Genomic DNA, 14,633 nt, shown 5'->3' with positions numbered 1-14,633 from the left:
GATCCCATTCGTTTGACAGTATTGGTGTTTCAAATTGCTTTCTGCAATAAAATTATTAATAATTTCAGGTGAATTCGGCATAAGTGCATTAGACCCAGTGATTTTACACACACACTATTATTGCCTCCAGTGTGACAACTGAGCATATTGCCGACACTAACACTAGGAGGGACGATACTGACGATGCCGTTAAGTCCACATTGCGTATTCGATTGATTATTCATGCGCATTGCTTTATTTGTCAAATTATTTATATCGTTGATACCTGTTACTATCGAACTTAGCCCTTTCTTAATTGCTGCGCGTTATGTTCACTTAAAATTCAACCACAACTATTTAATTTAGCAGATTATCTGTTTATAAAAATGTTTCGAAGTTATATGGAATAAAGAAAGTAAAACTGTAAATACCGTAATGTTATTTTTCTGCATATATGCTTGTCCGACTTCACATTACGCCCACTTTGTTGCAAGTTTTTCAAAGCAAAATATGTTTCAATTTAGTAACGGCATTTTTTAATGGTGTTTTTTTAACACCACAAAAATCGATATATGTACCTACTTAAACATAGACTAAAGAAACCCAAAAATATTCAGTTGTTGCCTACAAGGGCGATAATTTAAATGGTAAAAGAACGGATACATATATCTGCATATGTACGAAAGAGCGTTGACTTTAACGAGACGAATCGAGCAAGATTTATTACAAATGGATAACTTAGCTTGTACTTATAATTTTAGAATTTACTTATTTACAAAATAAGAAGGATTAGCCGATACATTGCTTCCAATATTAGTATTGCCAGTATTTTGTTGACTTCTCGTGGATGTCGCATACAATTGCTGTTGAAAACTATGGTACTGCTGCGCATACTTAAGATCATTCGAAGCTGGACCAACAAATGGTTTGTACCCAACGTTGCCTACGTCAACTGGACCATTTCCCCCATTGGCAGCGCATCCAACAGGAGGCGTACTGTTGCCCACTTGAATTGCATTCGAGAGCATGTTACTATTATTACCAATCATAATTGGTCCATTTGCTGGAGACTGCATGGATGAATTATGTTCATTCGGCAGTAAATTAGCATTTGCAGAAATTTGTCCATTATTGCTTATATTTGAAATATTCATATTTTGACATATGATGTTTGCACTCATTGTTTTTCCTGATTTTTGTTGACTGTTTCCACCTGGATACATTGGACCTTGTCCTGAAACTCCGCTAACCCCCGGTGTAGACCCTTGTACCGGTACATTACCATTAGCATTATTTCCAATGAACATAGAATTGTCTACGCATTCCATAGGATCTTGTGGGCCATTTGGAAAATGTCCAGGCATTATGGCAACACCTGGTGCTTGCATGCGGGGAGCAGGTATAATTTGACTTCCTGAATGCCCCATATGTTGTCTGATAGGTCGCATGCCACGTATCATTGAAGAATGAGGGCTCATGTTCATTTCATGACTTGACATAATATTTCCCCCAGACATGTCTTCTTGTTCCATGCAATTTCCAAAAAAGTTCATACTCGTATTTCCCGCACCTGCTGGTCCATTGTTGCAATTATTTATTTTACCTTGTTCGGATGATGCACCCGCATTTCCTTGACCAATGTGACCATTATCCATCATATTACCAGCACCGGCCATTTGTGGGTTTGCGTAACGCAAGAATTCCAGACTCGGTGGAACACGTATATTACTATTATTATTGTTTTGAGCGCGTATTGGCATATACTGTATGGTATTCGGCGTACTGGCCTTAACTTGTATATTGGATGAAACATTAAAATTACTAAAATTCATGGGCATACGACTCATCATTCGATGATTGGGTATTACTCCATGCAATCCACTTGGTGCGTCTCGTCCTATTCCACCGTTGGCTGGATTAAAACTTCCGCACATTTTTGGATTAAGTAAACGTTGTCCCATAGAACCCAGCATAGAATTAATATGACAGTTATTAGACATAAACGGTACGGGACCACTTATATGAGGGGACATTCCCATATTACCGGATGAGCCAGCATTACAGTGATCTAATCCCGTATCAATTGAAGCCATCATGGTTTCTAAATTTTGGTTTATATTATTCGGAACGTTTACATCATTCACTGCAATGACGCCCATATTTCCGACCCCTCCGCCATTTCCCGCATTAAGTGACACGCAACTTGTAAGCTGCTGAGACATCTGAGCTAATGACGATATTGGATCAAAAGAATGATTTAATTTACTCTGTGTCGGCCGGTTACTATTAGGATTTAAAGGGAGGTTGTCAGTGCGACGACTGAACTGTGAAGGAACTGGAGCTGAATTTTGGCGCTAAAATACAAGGTAATCAATTAAAATAAATAATTTGGCACGGTTGTTAATTGATTATACTTCAATTTGGCCCGGTCCTTTATAGCTGTTGACACCACTATTAGAGCTTGTCGCGGTGGGCATAGGTTGCGGAAAATTTAAGCCTGGGCTGGCTGAAAGGAAACGACCGTCGATATTTCCAGCATCAGCAATATTACCATTATTTGATCCTATCAAAGGAGTCCGTGACCTTTGTGGACTAGGACGCGCACTTTTTAAATCGCCTGTTAAAACGTATAAAAATATAAGCTATTTATATTTATTCAAAGTTGTTTATATATACCTGCTTGTACATTTGTATGAAACGAATCCAGATCTTTAGGTGACAAGTGTGATAATGGAGTACTGGGATTACTATTGAATTGGTTCATTTGATTATTGCGATTTCTATTCACAATTGTATTTGTAGTACTGTTATTAGTGCCACTGCTTGTTGGCGAACCTTCAGATGGGAAATTATTCTTACTTTGACCGTTTGAATTTGAAATTGCTGTACTGACTGTTGAAGTTGTTGCCGTTACTGCCAGTGTTGTTGGCATAGTAGGCGCATGCACGTCCATATTTGGTGAGTTTGCCGTTATTCCTAATGCCCCTGTTGTTCGAGGTGACGGTAACGATAAATTTGACGTCGGGTTATTAGGACTAGCTGGATTTGGAGACTGTGTTGCAATGGGTACCGACGCCGAACGCTGTGTAGGATGATATGGTGGGGGTGGGCCTTGTGTTGAACGAATGCTTTGACAGCTGCTTGCAGTTACAGTTTGTGCACCAGATCCGCTTATATTTGGTCGCATGCTTGCAGAATTTGAACGACAAAGTGATGTTGGCATACATCCGACATCGTTTTGTCCCTGACCCTTGTTACCTTTAATACGTTCTTCAAAAAATTGATGTTGTAATTTGGACCACTCCATCTGTGCCATACCTGCCTGAGCCATTTCCTGAGAACCCAATCCAATTGGCCCAATTATTTTGACAGAATTGCTATTTAAATTGCCTTCTCCAATAAAATTATTTATAATTTCAGGTGAATTCGGCATAAGTCCACCAGCACCAGTGATGTTACTATTTACCACGCAATTTCCCGTATTATTTCCTCCGGTGTGACAAGGTAATGAACTTCTGGTCATATTGCTTACACTAACACTAGGAGGGACGATACCAACAATTCCATTACGTCCACATTGCATACTCGATTGATTGTTCATGTGCATTGATTTATTTGTCAAATTATTTATCTCATGGGTACTGAGAATGTCTGGTGGAGGAATGTTCCCATCACCTAATGCTGCTGGCATATTTTCGGGATTGCATATATTGTGATTGTTTGCGTTCATTACATTTGACGGCATATGTCGAACGTTAGGATTGAGTTGGTTAGTTATTTGTGGTCCAATACCAACTGTATTAGGTAAATTGAGCATTAGGCCGGGAATATTAGCTGGTACACCATCTGAGTTCAATTTTCCCAGTTGACCTGCTCCTTGAAGAGGGTTAGACAAAAATTTATCTATTTGCTTTAGTTTGGCTAATTGTTCTTCGCGATGCTGACGTTGTTGTGGTGTTAAATTTTCATCGGGTACTTTAATTCCTTGCAGTGAAGGCGTACTATTATCGTTATTCACATTCACTCCTTCGGTGGCAGCAAGGGATTTACTAACAGCATGAGGACCGCCATCTACGACTCCATCGACGCCATTTGTCATTTTTAAAGCTGTATGACCGTCGTTAGCTGATCCTTCCATATTATTTCTCCCCTGCTCCCAACACATTATTTCGTTTTCATTACTATTTAAATTTTCCGAGACTTCATTAAAATTAGGAATATTGGACTGTCGAAGAGATAGTTTGCTTTCCAAATTGCCGGCCATAGCCGAAAAATTTATTTTATTGACATTGGATTTTTGAGTCAGTTTTGGTAGTGCATTGCATCCTCCAACCCATTGTTGACCGGAACCTACTGTTATGTTGCACAAATTTTGGCGCTGCAATTTAGACATTTTCAAAGGATTTTTTATAAAGAAGTCTTCAAGAAAATCCTTTGTTGCTGGTTGTGTGCAATGGTATGCTATTATTGTTGGAAACTGACCACTCAAAACAGATTCAGCACCCTTATTTGCCAACTGGGTTGAAAACACAAATATATGATTTTGTTGCTGCATATACTCCATACAATTTGAAATTGATCCACTATTAATATGGTTACTATTTATTACATTTCCTGACGAATGATGTGACCCGCCAACGCAAGAGTCTGTCGATGTGTTAACAAGGGAGGTAGTAGTATCAGATACAGAAAGTGAATTTTCTGCACATCCGCTAGATCCATTATTCATAGAACCCAATATAGAAACTATTTTTTCGTGGTTATTAGAATTCGTGCTGTTATTGTTACAATTAGTAACCGTCTTCGTGTTGGCTACATCTTCTTGTTTTACTAAACATGTCAAAAAACACAATGCAAGAGTTCAGGAAGAAAATAAAAATATATAAGCGAATCGATATGATAAATCTTTACGGAAGTATATTACCTGGTGTGCAGGATCTGACATCCACTGTGTTACTACCCGACAAGTTGGCAATCGAACCAAAACCAGCCGGAGATATGTCTGGTGAAACAATTCCCTCTTCTTTCTTTACGTTCATTAAATTATTCATACCAATTGTTTCTTCTTTTGCAGAAGACAATATTGCCGTTGTTGTGCACAAAACATTTTTCGTTGAAGATCCCGTGAGAACATTTTTTTCCACAGAAGACTTTACACCTAAAATTATTAACATTACTAATAATAAGAAACGAATTGTTATAATATAATTACGCACCATCATCTTCTTTCACAGTAGCTAAATTATTCATTTTTGACTTCTTTTTATTATCACATTTCTCTGGTTTGTTAAGATCCTGAAGAATATCTGCATTACTTTCTTTAGCTTGTGACAGATTTGATGAAATGTTACTACTACTATTCGAATGATCACTACCATTGTTTGGTGAGGAAGCATTCACTGTGTTAGGACACGACTTAATGGTACTATTGGAATTTTGACGCACAATTGATGTAGATGTGGTAGTGGATGTCGTGGGACAATCTCTATCGCGCTTAACAGCAGTATCTATTGCATTAGTACTAGCCCCATTTAAGTTGTTGTTATTATGCGTTTCGTCTAACATATTCTTACTATTAACGCTGTCTGCAAATAGAAAATTAAAATGCACTCTAAAATTTGATAGGAAAAAAATATTTGTTTTTCGTATTACACGCGATCTACGAAGGCCTTAAGCAAAGGCTATCCTATATTGCAGATAAAACCCAATACAAAAAAATATCAATTAGAAGATATTAAGGGGTGTTGTGGAATCTGATAGTTGTCGGATCAAAAAAAGCAGTAGGTGTCATGAATTCAGACATTATTGGTTTGATATTCGAAACAAAATTTGTACCGGTTTTGGGTGTCACGGAAACCAATTTTATTGGTTTTGCTGTCAGAAACAAAGCAAGAAGATATTCGCACACAGATTTGAAATGTAAGTTTCCTAACTTCATGTTATTTTATTGTTACGAATTAATTTATCTTTATTTCCATAGGAAGAAAACATAAGAATAAAACACGAAATGTCTTAATTATTGAGGGAAAGAAATAATGTGTATATTTAAAAATCATCTGAAAATTTTTTGGATACGAATTCTTTGATATTCTGCCTTTGGAAAGCAATTGTCCAATGCATCTCGCATGTGCATTTGTCGGACGGCGGGCAGTATCGCAATTTCTATCGGAAACAAAAAATTCAAAGAGATTTATATTTGTTAATAACTTTGTTGAAATTAAACTAGGAAAATTTCAAAAAATAAATGTAAGATTCTAAAAAATTTTAAAATTTGAAGAAACAAGTGGTTTTTGACCAAAAAAATTTTACATACATATATATGTATGTTCAAACTTAACTTTTCTTAGCTTTTTTTGTTTAAATAGAAGATAATTTAATGCCAAAGATAATAAACTTTGCCCCAATTCCATACGTTAAGTTTTTTCTATCCTGTCTGCCAATTAAAAAAAATCATAAGAATGAAAACCGAGAAATCGCGCGTCAAAGTTTTCGCTTTCTGCCCAAGCGCTCATATATGTATATACATACATATCTACCAGTGCTCGGTCACTATTTCCCTTCTAGCTTCGACAATATTTCAAATTCCCATCCATAACATGGGGGGCATATTCTTAGATAATTTTTATAGAGATTTAAGCAAAAAAAAATTCCTCCCTTAAAGAAGATTTATAAAACGTATTAAACGTAACTTAACACCCAAATGCGTCTATATTCATTCCATAAATATTATCTCTTCCTTTAATTCTGAACTCATTAAAAACTTTTATCGGATTGCTTCCAAAGAATTCATTTGCAAGTTTTGTCACACATTAGTAAACAGCTGATTCGAATATTGGTTTTGTGTATGTTCGAAAAGACGAAAATCCAATCTGATTCTGTGACACCATTGAAAATCAGAATTGGTTTGCAAATCTGACAGCTAAGCAATTCTGTCTTGGATTCCACAATACCCCTGACTGTTGTTGCAGAGGTAGAAAACATTCCTGAAGTAATTTCGAAGAATAGTGGCGAGTTGACAATCTGTAGGTAGACGCTTTTAAACGAATTTTTTGAAATCTGACACTAAAGCGCGCCCTAAAAATCAAATTTGGAATCTTATTTACTTACTATATATTATTAACTAACTTCTAGAAGTTTATTTCCTAATACAATGCTGCGCCATGCTTCTGTTAGTAAATTTGCTAATTCTTTTCTTAACATTTTTTCAGGTTAGTTTCTTCTTTTCTCGGAACGTTGCTTTCTAACCAGAAAAAAAGTAAAACATATTCTACCCTTCTGAAAAATATATAAGAGACATAAGATGATGTTCAACGCTAAACCACATTATAGTTAAGAATACTGGTTCACCTAATTTAATTAGAATATCACAAATTTCGAGTAACATAAGCAGTTTAAGATTAGCTCAAAAGTCAGTCGGAAATCAATATACAATATATCTATACAAGTATTTAAAGGAAGGTCAGAGGGATTGCATTAACTTTTGGCATTACAAAAGTACTTGTATACTCGTGTATTTCCAAGAAACTTTATAAAGATATGTAAGTCGCTCTGACTCTGAGATATTCAACATAAAGTGTGCTAGAATAACGAAAACCATTAATTAATTAACCAGATCTTTTAGTGTTAAAAATGTTTGAAAGTTTTTCAAAAACATCCCTTGCATTTTTTATTTAAAACCAAGATTGCCATTGCGGTTAGTTTTAATATTTCCTCGTGAAAATTGTATACAAAGTTCTTCGAATGTTATGCTTATGCATCATTGGTTTTAATTAAAATACTTTACATGTGTCATAAAAGCATTAACCATGGGTGTTGTTCGACTACAGAATACCAAATTTTACTTTTCGCATGAATATCGTCCACCTATCGCAAGCAATTGAGTCTGTAGTCATTTTGTGTCTATTATCGAATCCTACCAACTAGTATTATAGTAAGTACAAATGTTAATGCGAATTTTGGAGTTGTAATGTTGTAAAAATCCCTCGATCTAATCTCACCAATTCAGTTGCGACATTGTTTTGACATATCGGATTTTAAAGTTTGCTCTTTTCTCTGCAAGAAGCTGCTCATTTGTCGAAATTGCCTAGATCAGACCACGACAGCACATAGCTGCCACACAAACTGTACGATCAAAACCCTATATATGGAAAACTTTTTTATATAAAGATACCTGCAGGAAATTCGGCTTGGATTAGTATACTGAACGATCCAAATAAAGTTTTTTTTAAATGTAATCTTCCCTTTCCCAAGGCAACGGTACAATATTCAAAGGAATTGTTTAGATAGAAAAATACTATATAAGGAGTAAACATATGTTTTTAATTATCTTGATTCTATTTGGGGAATCACTGAGATGCAAATAAAGCCAACGCAGCTCGAAAAAGAATTGTGGGAGTCTAATGCGTTTCCGCAAAAATTTATATAAGAAGTATCGTAAAGAAACCAGTTATATATAATGTTAAATTGTGGTCAAAACGACATATTTGGGAATTCTTACTCGTTCAGCGCTAGGGTGATATAAAATTACAAAATACTAAAAAAGATGTAGCTTTTGAAATGCAAACACTTAACGATTAATGTACATAATGAAGTTTACTTCAAAATGAAACTTACCATTAAGCGGCGACAGTGTAGAAAAAGGTTCACATTTAATATTTTTAATACTGTTAGTGGGTGATGATGCATTGCTGGCAAGTAGCACTCCTCCTGTAGTAGTAGTTGGAGGTGTCTGCTGATTGTTATTGCTCGATGATGATAGCATATTCTCGAAACGGTTATTTAAAACAATATCTCTTTGTTGAATCTGTTGCTTATTATGGTGATATGTATCATTTAAAAATGGAAGTAAAGGACTATCAATTGGTGATCTTGTTCCGGATGATGTTGGAGACTTTAATAAACTTTTTGTCTTTAAATCACCGGCGTAACTAGTAACGGTTGCTTCAGATAACGGCGATAGTCTTGAGGAATCCTTAAATCCTAAAGCATTGAATGGCGAAGAGGATTTGGAAGAAATATGTGCCGTAATGGACTCAATTTTTACTGTACTAGAAGATGTCTCAACAGATGGTGATATTATCTCAAACGACTCTAACGTTTTGGCTTCATTAGTATTTAGTTTGATTGCTGTCTTTGATGGTGTGTTCATAGCTGAAAATTTTGATTATTTTTTGCTGGCATTCAGTTTTTTTAGTTACGTAGAGCCTTGCAGACACACTACCATAAACTACAAAAGTAAATAGAGGTACTTAATTTTTAGATTTAAATGAATATTTGTTAGTATACACTAACATTTCACTAAATTGTTTCCAAACACCCATATATCTACCTATATATATATATAACTACACTTTTTCACATTTATTCTAACAAATGAGTTCAATATAGATACTATATCTACAAATATATAAAGTAAAACCACTTTTCGTTGTAATAACTTAAGAACGGGCTCACCTATCCAAACTAAATACGTAGGCTTTGTCCGGAATTTTTTGTAACAATTGATTTCAATAAATATTAATGGGGATTTTTGTGTCAAATTAATTTTTTTTAAATGGGAATTGTGCTGCCAATTGTTATGTTCTTATGTCATTCATGAGGTCATTTCATTTCGGACGTACTTCGATTAAAGCAAACTGTCAGCGATAATTATTGCTTTGTGTTTATATTTGTAAACATATTGTTGCGTGCGTTCATACAACCGGTGAGTCTTAAAATGTTCAAAATTATACTATGTGTATGTGTGCGTGTACTTTTCTAAGTTTTTTCATATAGTTTAAGGCTTTATTTCAATTAAATTGTCAATGGAACAGTTGAATTGAAATACATGTATGCATGTTTGTTTCTTTATTTGAAAAAGTATATTGAGTGCGTACAGGAGTTTTATTTTTTTGTAATAGATGCAATTTGTTTTTAATGTTATTTATTCTTTTTAATATGAATGAAAATTGCCACGAGCTAGACGAGCAAACATAGATCGGGGAACGCGTAATGCAAATGGAGTGGCATTACTAAGACGATCACAGACCGTAGATGAACGCGCACAAATAATGAAACGGTCGGGATGTGTTGTGCTAATGGAAAAGTGGGATTGCCAGCACTAAAAACCACCCGAACGATTGTGTTTATTAATTTTTGGGATATCTCGAACGTCGAAGATTTTTTGAGTCAAAAAAGTTTGAGTGAAAAAGTTGTTGCCAAATTTGATTAATCCCCAATCGATGACGATGGAACAGACGTTCCATTGCCCGACCATGAATAAGTTCGAATAGCAATTGCCCGCCTGAAGAACAACAAAGCGGCAGGGGCCGACGGATTGCCGGCCGAGCTATTCAAACACGGCGGCGGAGAACTGATAAGAAGCATGCATCAGCTTCTTTGTAAAATATGGTCGGACGAAAGCATGCCCAACGATTGGAATTTAAGTGTGCTATGCCCAATCCATAAAAAAGGAGACCCCACAATCTGCGCCAACTACCGTGGGATTAGCCTCCTCAACATCGCATATAAGGTTCTTTCGAGCGTATTATGTGAAAGATTAAAGCCCACCGTCAACAAACTGATTGGACCTTATCAGTGTGGCTTCAGACCTGGCAAATCAACAACCGACCAGATATTCACCATGCGCCAAATCTTGGAAAAGACACGCGAAAGAAGAATCGACACACACCACCTCTTCGTCGATTTCAAAGCTGCTTTCGACAGCACGAAAAGGAGCTGCCTTTATGCCGCGATGTCTGAATTTGGTATCCCCGCAAAACTAATACGGCTGTGTAAACTGACGTTGAGTAACACCAAAAGCTCCGTCAGGATCGGGAATTACCTCTCCGAGCCGTTCAATACCAAACGAGGTTTCAGACAAGGCGACTCCCTATCGTGCGACTTCTTCAACCTGCTTCTGGAGAAAATAGTTCGAGCTGCAGAACTAAATAGAGAAGGTACCATCTTCTATAAGAGTGTACAACTGCTGGCGTATGCCGATGATATAGATATCATAGTCGTCGCACTCGCGACTTGGCTCTCACGTCACTGTTGACAGTCATAACTTTGAAGTTGTAGATAATTTCATCTATTTAGGAACCAGCATTAACACCACCAACAATGTCAGCCTCGAAATCCAACGCAGGATTGCTCTTGCCAACAGGTGCTACTTCGAATTGAGTAGGCAATTGAAAAGTAAAGTCCTCTCTCGACGAACAAATGCTAAACTTTATAAGTCGCTCATAATTCCCGTCGTGCTGTATGGTGCAGAGGCTTGGGCGATGGCAACAACCGATGAGTCGACGTTACGAGTTTTCGAGAGAAAAATTCTGCGAAAGATTTATGGTCCTTTGCGCATTGGCCACGGCGAATATCGCATTCGATGGAACGATGAGCTGTACGAGATATATGACGACATTGACATAGTTCAGCGAATTAAAAGACAGCGGCTACGCTGGCTAGGTCATGTTGTCCGGATGGATGAAAACACTCCAGCTCTGAAAGTATTCGACGCAGTACCCGCCGGGGGAAGAAGAGGAAGAGGAAGGCCTCCACTCCGTTGGAAGGACCAAGTGGAGAAGGACCTGACTTCACTTGGAATATCCAATTGGCGCCACGTAGCGAAAAGAAGAAACGACTGGCGCGCTGTTGTGAACTCGGCTATAATCGCGGAAGCGGTGTTTACACCAATTAAGAAGAAGAAGAAATTTGATTAAAGTAAAAAATTAATAGAACAAGATAACTTACGCTCCAAGTACAGGAACGATAGTAATATACTGGATAATGCAAAAGCTTTCTGCATTTCTCTTCTTATAATTAACACCGGCGATGAAACGGCAAAGACATTGAATGCGTCTTTTTTTATTACGCGTTTTAACTAAGAATATACCAGTGTTGTACCGACTAAACTCATATCTCTGAAGTGCGGTAGAAGGTCATCAATCCAGAAAGGAGTTGTACGCGTAAAACTAATAACGTGGGTATTTAATTCCTGCATTTAAGGTATCATCTTTCTGAATACCCTGAACAGGGAGTTTGCCACAAAGTTTGTCGCTCGCATCTCAAAGGAAACGACGAAAAGCGTATAAAATACCAGGTTGTTCAATAACTCGCCTACTACACGAAGCAACTTTTGTTGCGGCAACTCTTGGTTTATGGGCGAGGGGGCGACGAGGAGAGGAGAATCGCACCGAGTTTCCAGCAACTCGCTTTGTGTTCTTATTCGTAACAGTTCGCTGCGACGTTTTTCGGTATCCGTGTTCTTTCTTTCGTAGTACATAGTTGCATTTGCGTATCTTTTTTTGAAATTAATATTTTTAATGTATTTAAACAATTGAATTTCATCTTTTGGTAAGTAATTTGCAAATATGTATGTATACAAATATACATAATATAATATAAATATTTTAGAAAATGGAGTATGACGAAAAAATCGAATTAATTAAAGATATTGTGAAATGTACGGAGGAAGCCATACAAATTGATTCAGACAATAGTAAAAAGGGTGATATATCTTTGTTTTAATAAATAAAATGTATTTCTAAATTGACAGAGCTGATTAATATATTTGATAAAATTGCCCAAATACCTATAAGGAAAAAGAAACGACAATGGGTTATAGTAAAGTGAAAGGGAATGAGAAAAAAACTCGAGCAGAGTTGCGCAACACAAGTTGCTCGTGTTAAGGTAATGGGCGACAGCAAAAGAGAATCGTCCGAGAATCAGCAACAAAAGTTGCTTGATGTAATAGCGCTCTAAGTTTTGTCGTTCGATAAGAGAGGGCGTTGCTACTGCCCAATTTTTTTTTTGTTTCGTTGGTACACTCTTCTTATGAACGTATGTGAAGTTTCACTTCAATCTGTCTTTAGTATTTTTTTACAATGGAAATATTTGAATATCGTGCAGTGATAAAATTCTTATTTTTGGAAGGTGGAGCTCTAAAAGAAATTCACGAACGAATGTCAAAATCGTATAATGATTGTTCACCTACAAATTAGAACAGTAGATAGATGGGTTACTGAATTTAAACGTTATCGTACAAGCCTTGAAGACGATCCACTTGAAGGACATCCAAAAAGCGCATCAACACCAGAAATCATAGCCAAAATACAGTTTTGGAAGATCGTCGATTGACTGAGAGAGATTTAATAACGGCTCTACACATATCATTAGGCAGTGTGAGCCATATTTGAGGTGGCATTTTGGATATTAGAAAGCTGAGTGCAAAATGGGTGCTGCATTCGCTAAAAATGGAACAAAAACACATTCGAATGCGATTTTCTTAGCTACATTTTGAGCCTTGGATCTATCACCATGATCCTGAATCAAAACAAAAGGCTAAAACGAGTTCGTGCCGGGAAATCGGCCAAGAAGGTAATGGCATCAGTTCTTTGGAATGCGAGAGGAATATTGTTTGTGGATTACTTACAAACTGGTAAAACAATTAATTCTGAATATTATTGCAACGTTTTGGTCCAGTTTAAGGAAAAAATTCGTGAAAAAAGATCCGGTTTGCAGAAGAAAAAAATCCTTTCTCATCAGGACAACGCACCGTGTCACAAGAATATTTTTACAATGGCTAAAATCCATGAATTAAAGTTCAATTGTTGGGCCATCCACCGTATTCACTAGATTTGGCCCCCAGTGACATCCATTTGTTTCCAGAACTCAAAAAATGTATGCGTGGCAAGCGTTTTTCATCAAATGAAGAGGTCATAACGGCTGTTGAAACGTATTTTGCAGATCTTCCGGATTCTCACTTCAGGGATGGGATCCATAGATTGGATGATCGTTGGAGCAAGTTTATTAATATTCAGGAAGATTATAGTAAATAATAAAATGTATTTTGAATCATAAAATTATGTTTTTCTTATCAAACGACAAAATTTATTGAACAACCTAGTATAATGTTACTGATCATCACGATGAGCTGAACATGTTGCTCTTTATACTCTTGATCCGGGCCGGCAATGAGTCTAACCCGTGCCCGAAGAATTTTTTCTTGGCTTCCACGGCCGTGCATTATGCACGTACTTATTTCGCGCAATGAGCAGCCAATCAAGGTGAATGGCCAACAACTAAAGAAAGAAATAAAGAAAACAAATAATATTCCAATGGCAGTAAATTAATAATACATTAGCTTTTGCCGTAGAATTTATTTTTGCATTGGACGGTCCAACACTGGAGTAAGTTAACAGGCTTTGGCCTCGCTTCAAAAAAAAACCTTGGTCGATCCAAGACAGGATTTATCAAGATAAGCGCAATTCTGAAAAGTTTTGTGCTGCTCATCACACAACACGATTATGAATTTAGTATTAACGGTATAATCTTTCTTTCGTTCGTTTGCAATGGATTTAAGCAAAAAATAAATATTGCATTAAAATTATTTTCACACTTTATAATCCAAAAGAATTTTGTTTTGTTAGCGGATGTGGGTAAATTCAAGTTTTCGGCCGCACTTCAAATAAATAACCCTGGTAAATCGATTTTCCCAAAAACGTTATTTTTGAAGTTCGTGAACATTAGAAGTCAAAATCTACTGAACCGATGCTTTTGAAAATTTGAACCTTCTAAAATCGCGCATTTTACTTCCAAGTGCTGTAAAAAATAGAAAAAAAAACTGTTGCTGATTACCTCGAGAAATATATCACCTTTAACCCTCATCGAGACCCTCG

The 14,633-nt window shown here is 36.6% G+C and overlaps 1 protein-coding gene across 1 annotated transcript; it reads right to left on the bottom strand.

Moving 5' to 3' along the window:
* Positions 1–674: 674 nt before the first annotated feature.
* Positions 675–9,221, bottom strand: LOC126766492 (protein BCL9 homolog). Its single transcript, XM_050484265.1, has 6 exons — positions 8,593–9,221; positions 5,196–5,564; positions 4,904–5,137; positions 2,656–4,809; positions 2,394–2,596; positions 675–2,333 (listed from the first exon to the last, which is right to left on the bottom strand). The coding sequence occupies exons 1-6, from the start codon at positions 9,125–9,127 to the stop codon at positions 744–746; spliced, it is 5,085 nt and encodes a 1,694-aa protein (XP_050340222.1). The 5' UTR covers positions 9,128–9,221; the 3' UTR covers positions 675–743.
* Between the last annotated feature and the right edge of the window lie 5,412 nt (positions 9,222–14,633).

Source organism: Bactrocera neohumeralis, unplaced genomic scaffold, assembly GCF_024586455.1.
Source record: "Bactrocera neohumeralis isolate Rockhampton unplaced genomic scaffold, APGP_CSIRO_Bneo_wtdbg2-racon-allhic-juicebox.fasta_v2 ctg1406, whole genome shotgun sequence".
Lineage (NCBI taxonomy): Eukaryota > Metazoa > Arthropoda > Insecta > Diptera > Tephritidae > Bactrocera > Bactrocera neohumeralis.
Note: the sequence above shows the minus strand (reverse complement) of the source record. Positions and strands in the feature narration are given on the sequence as shown.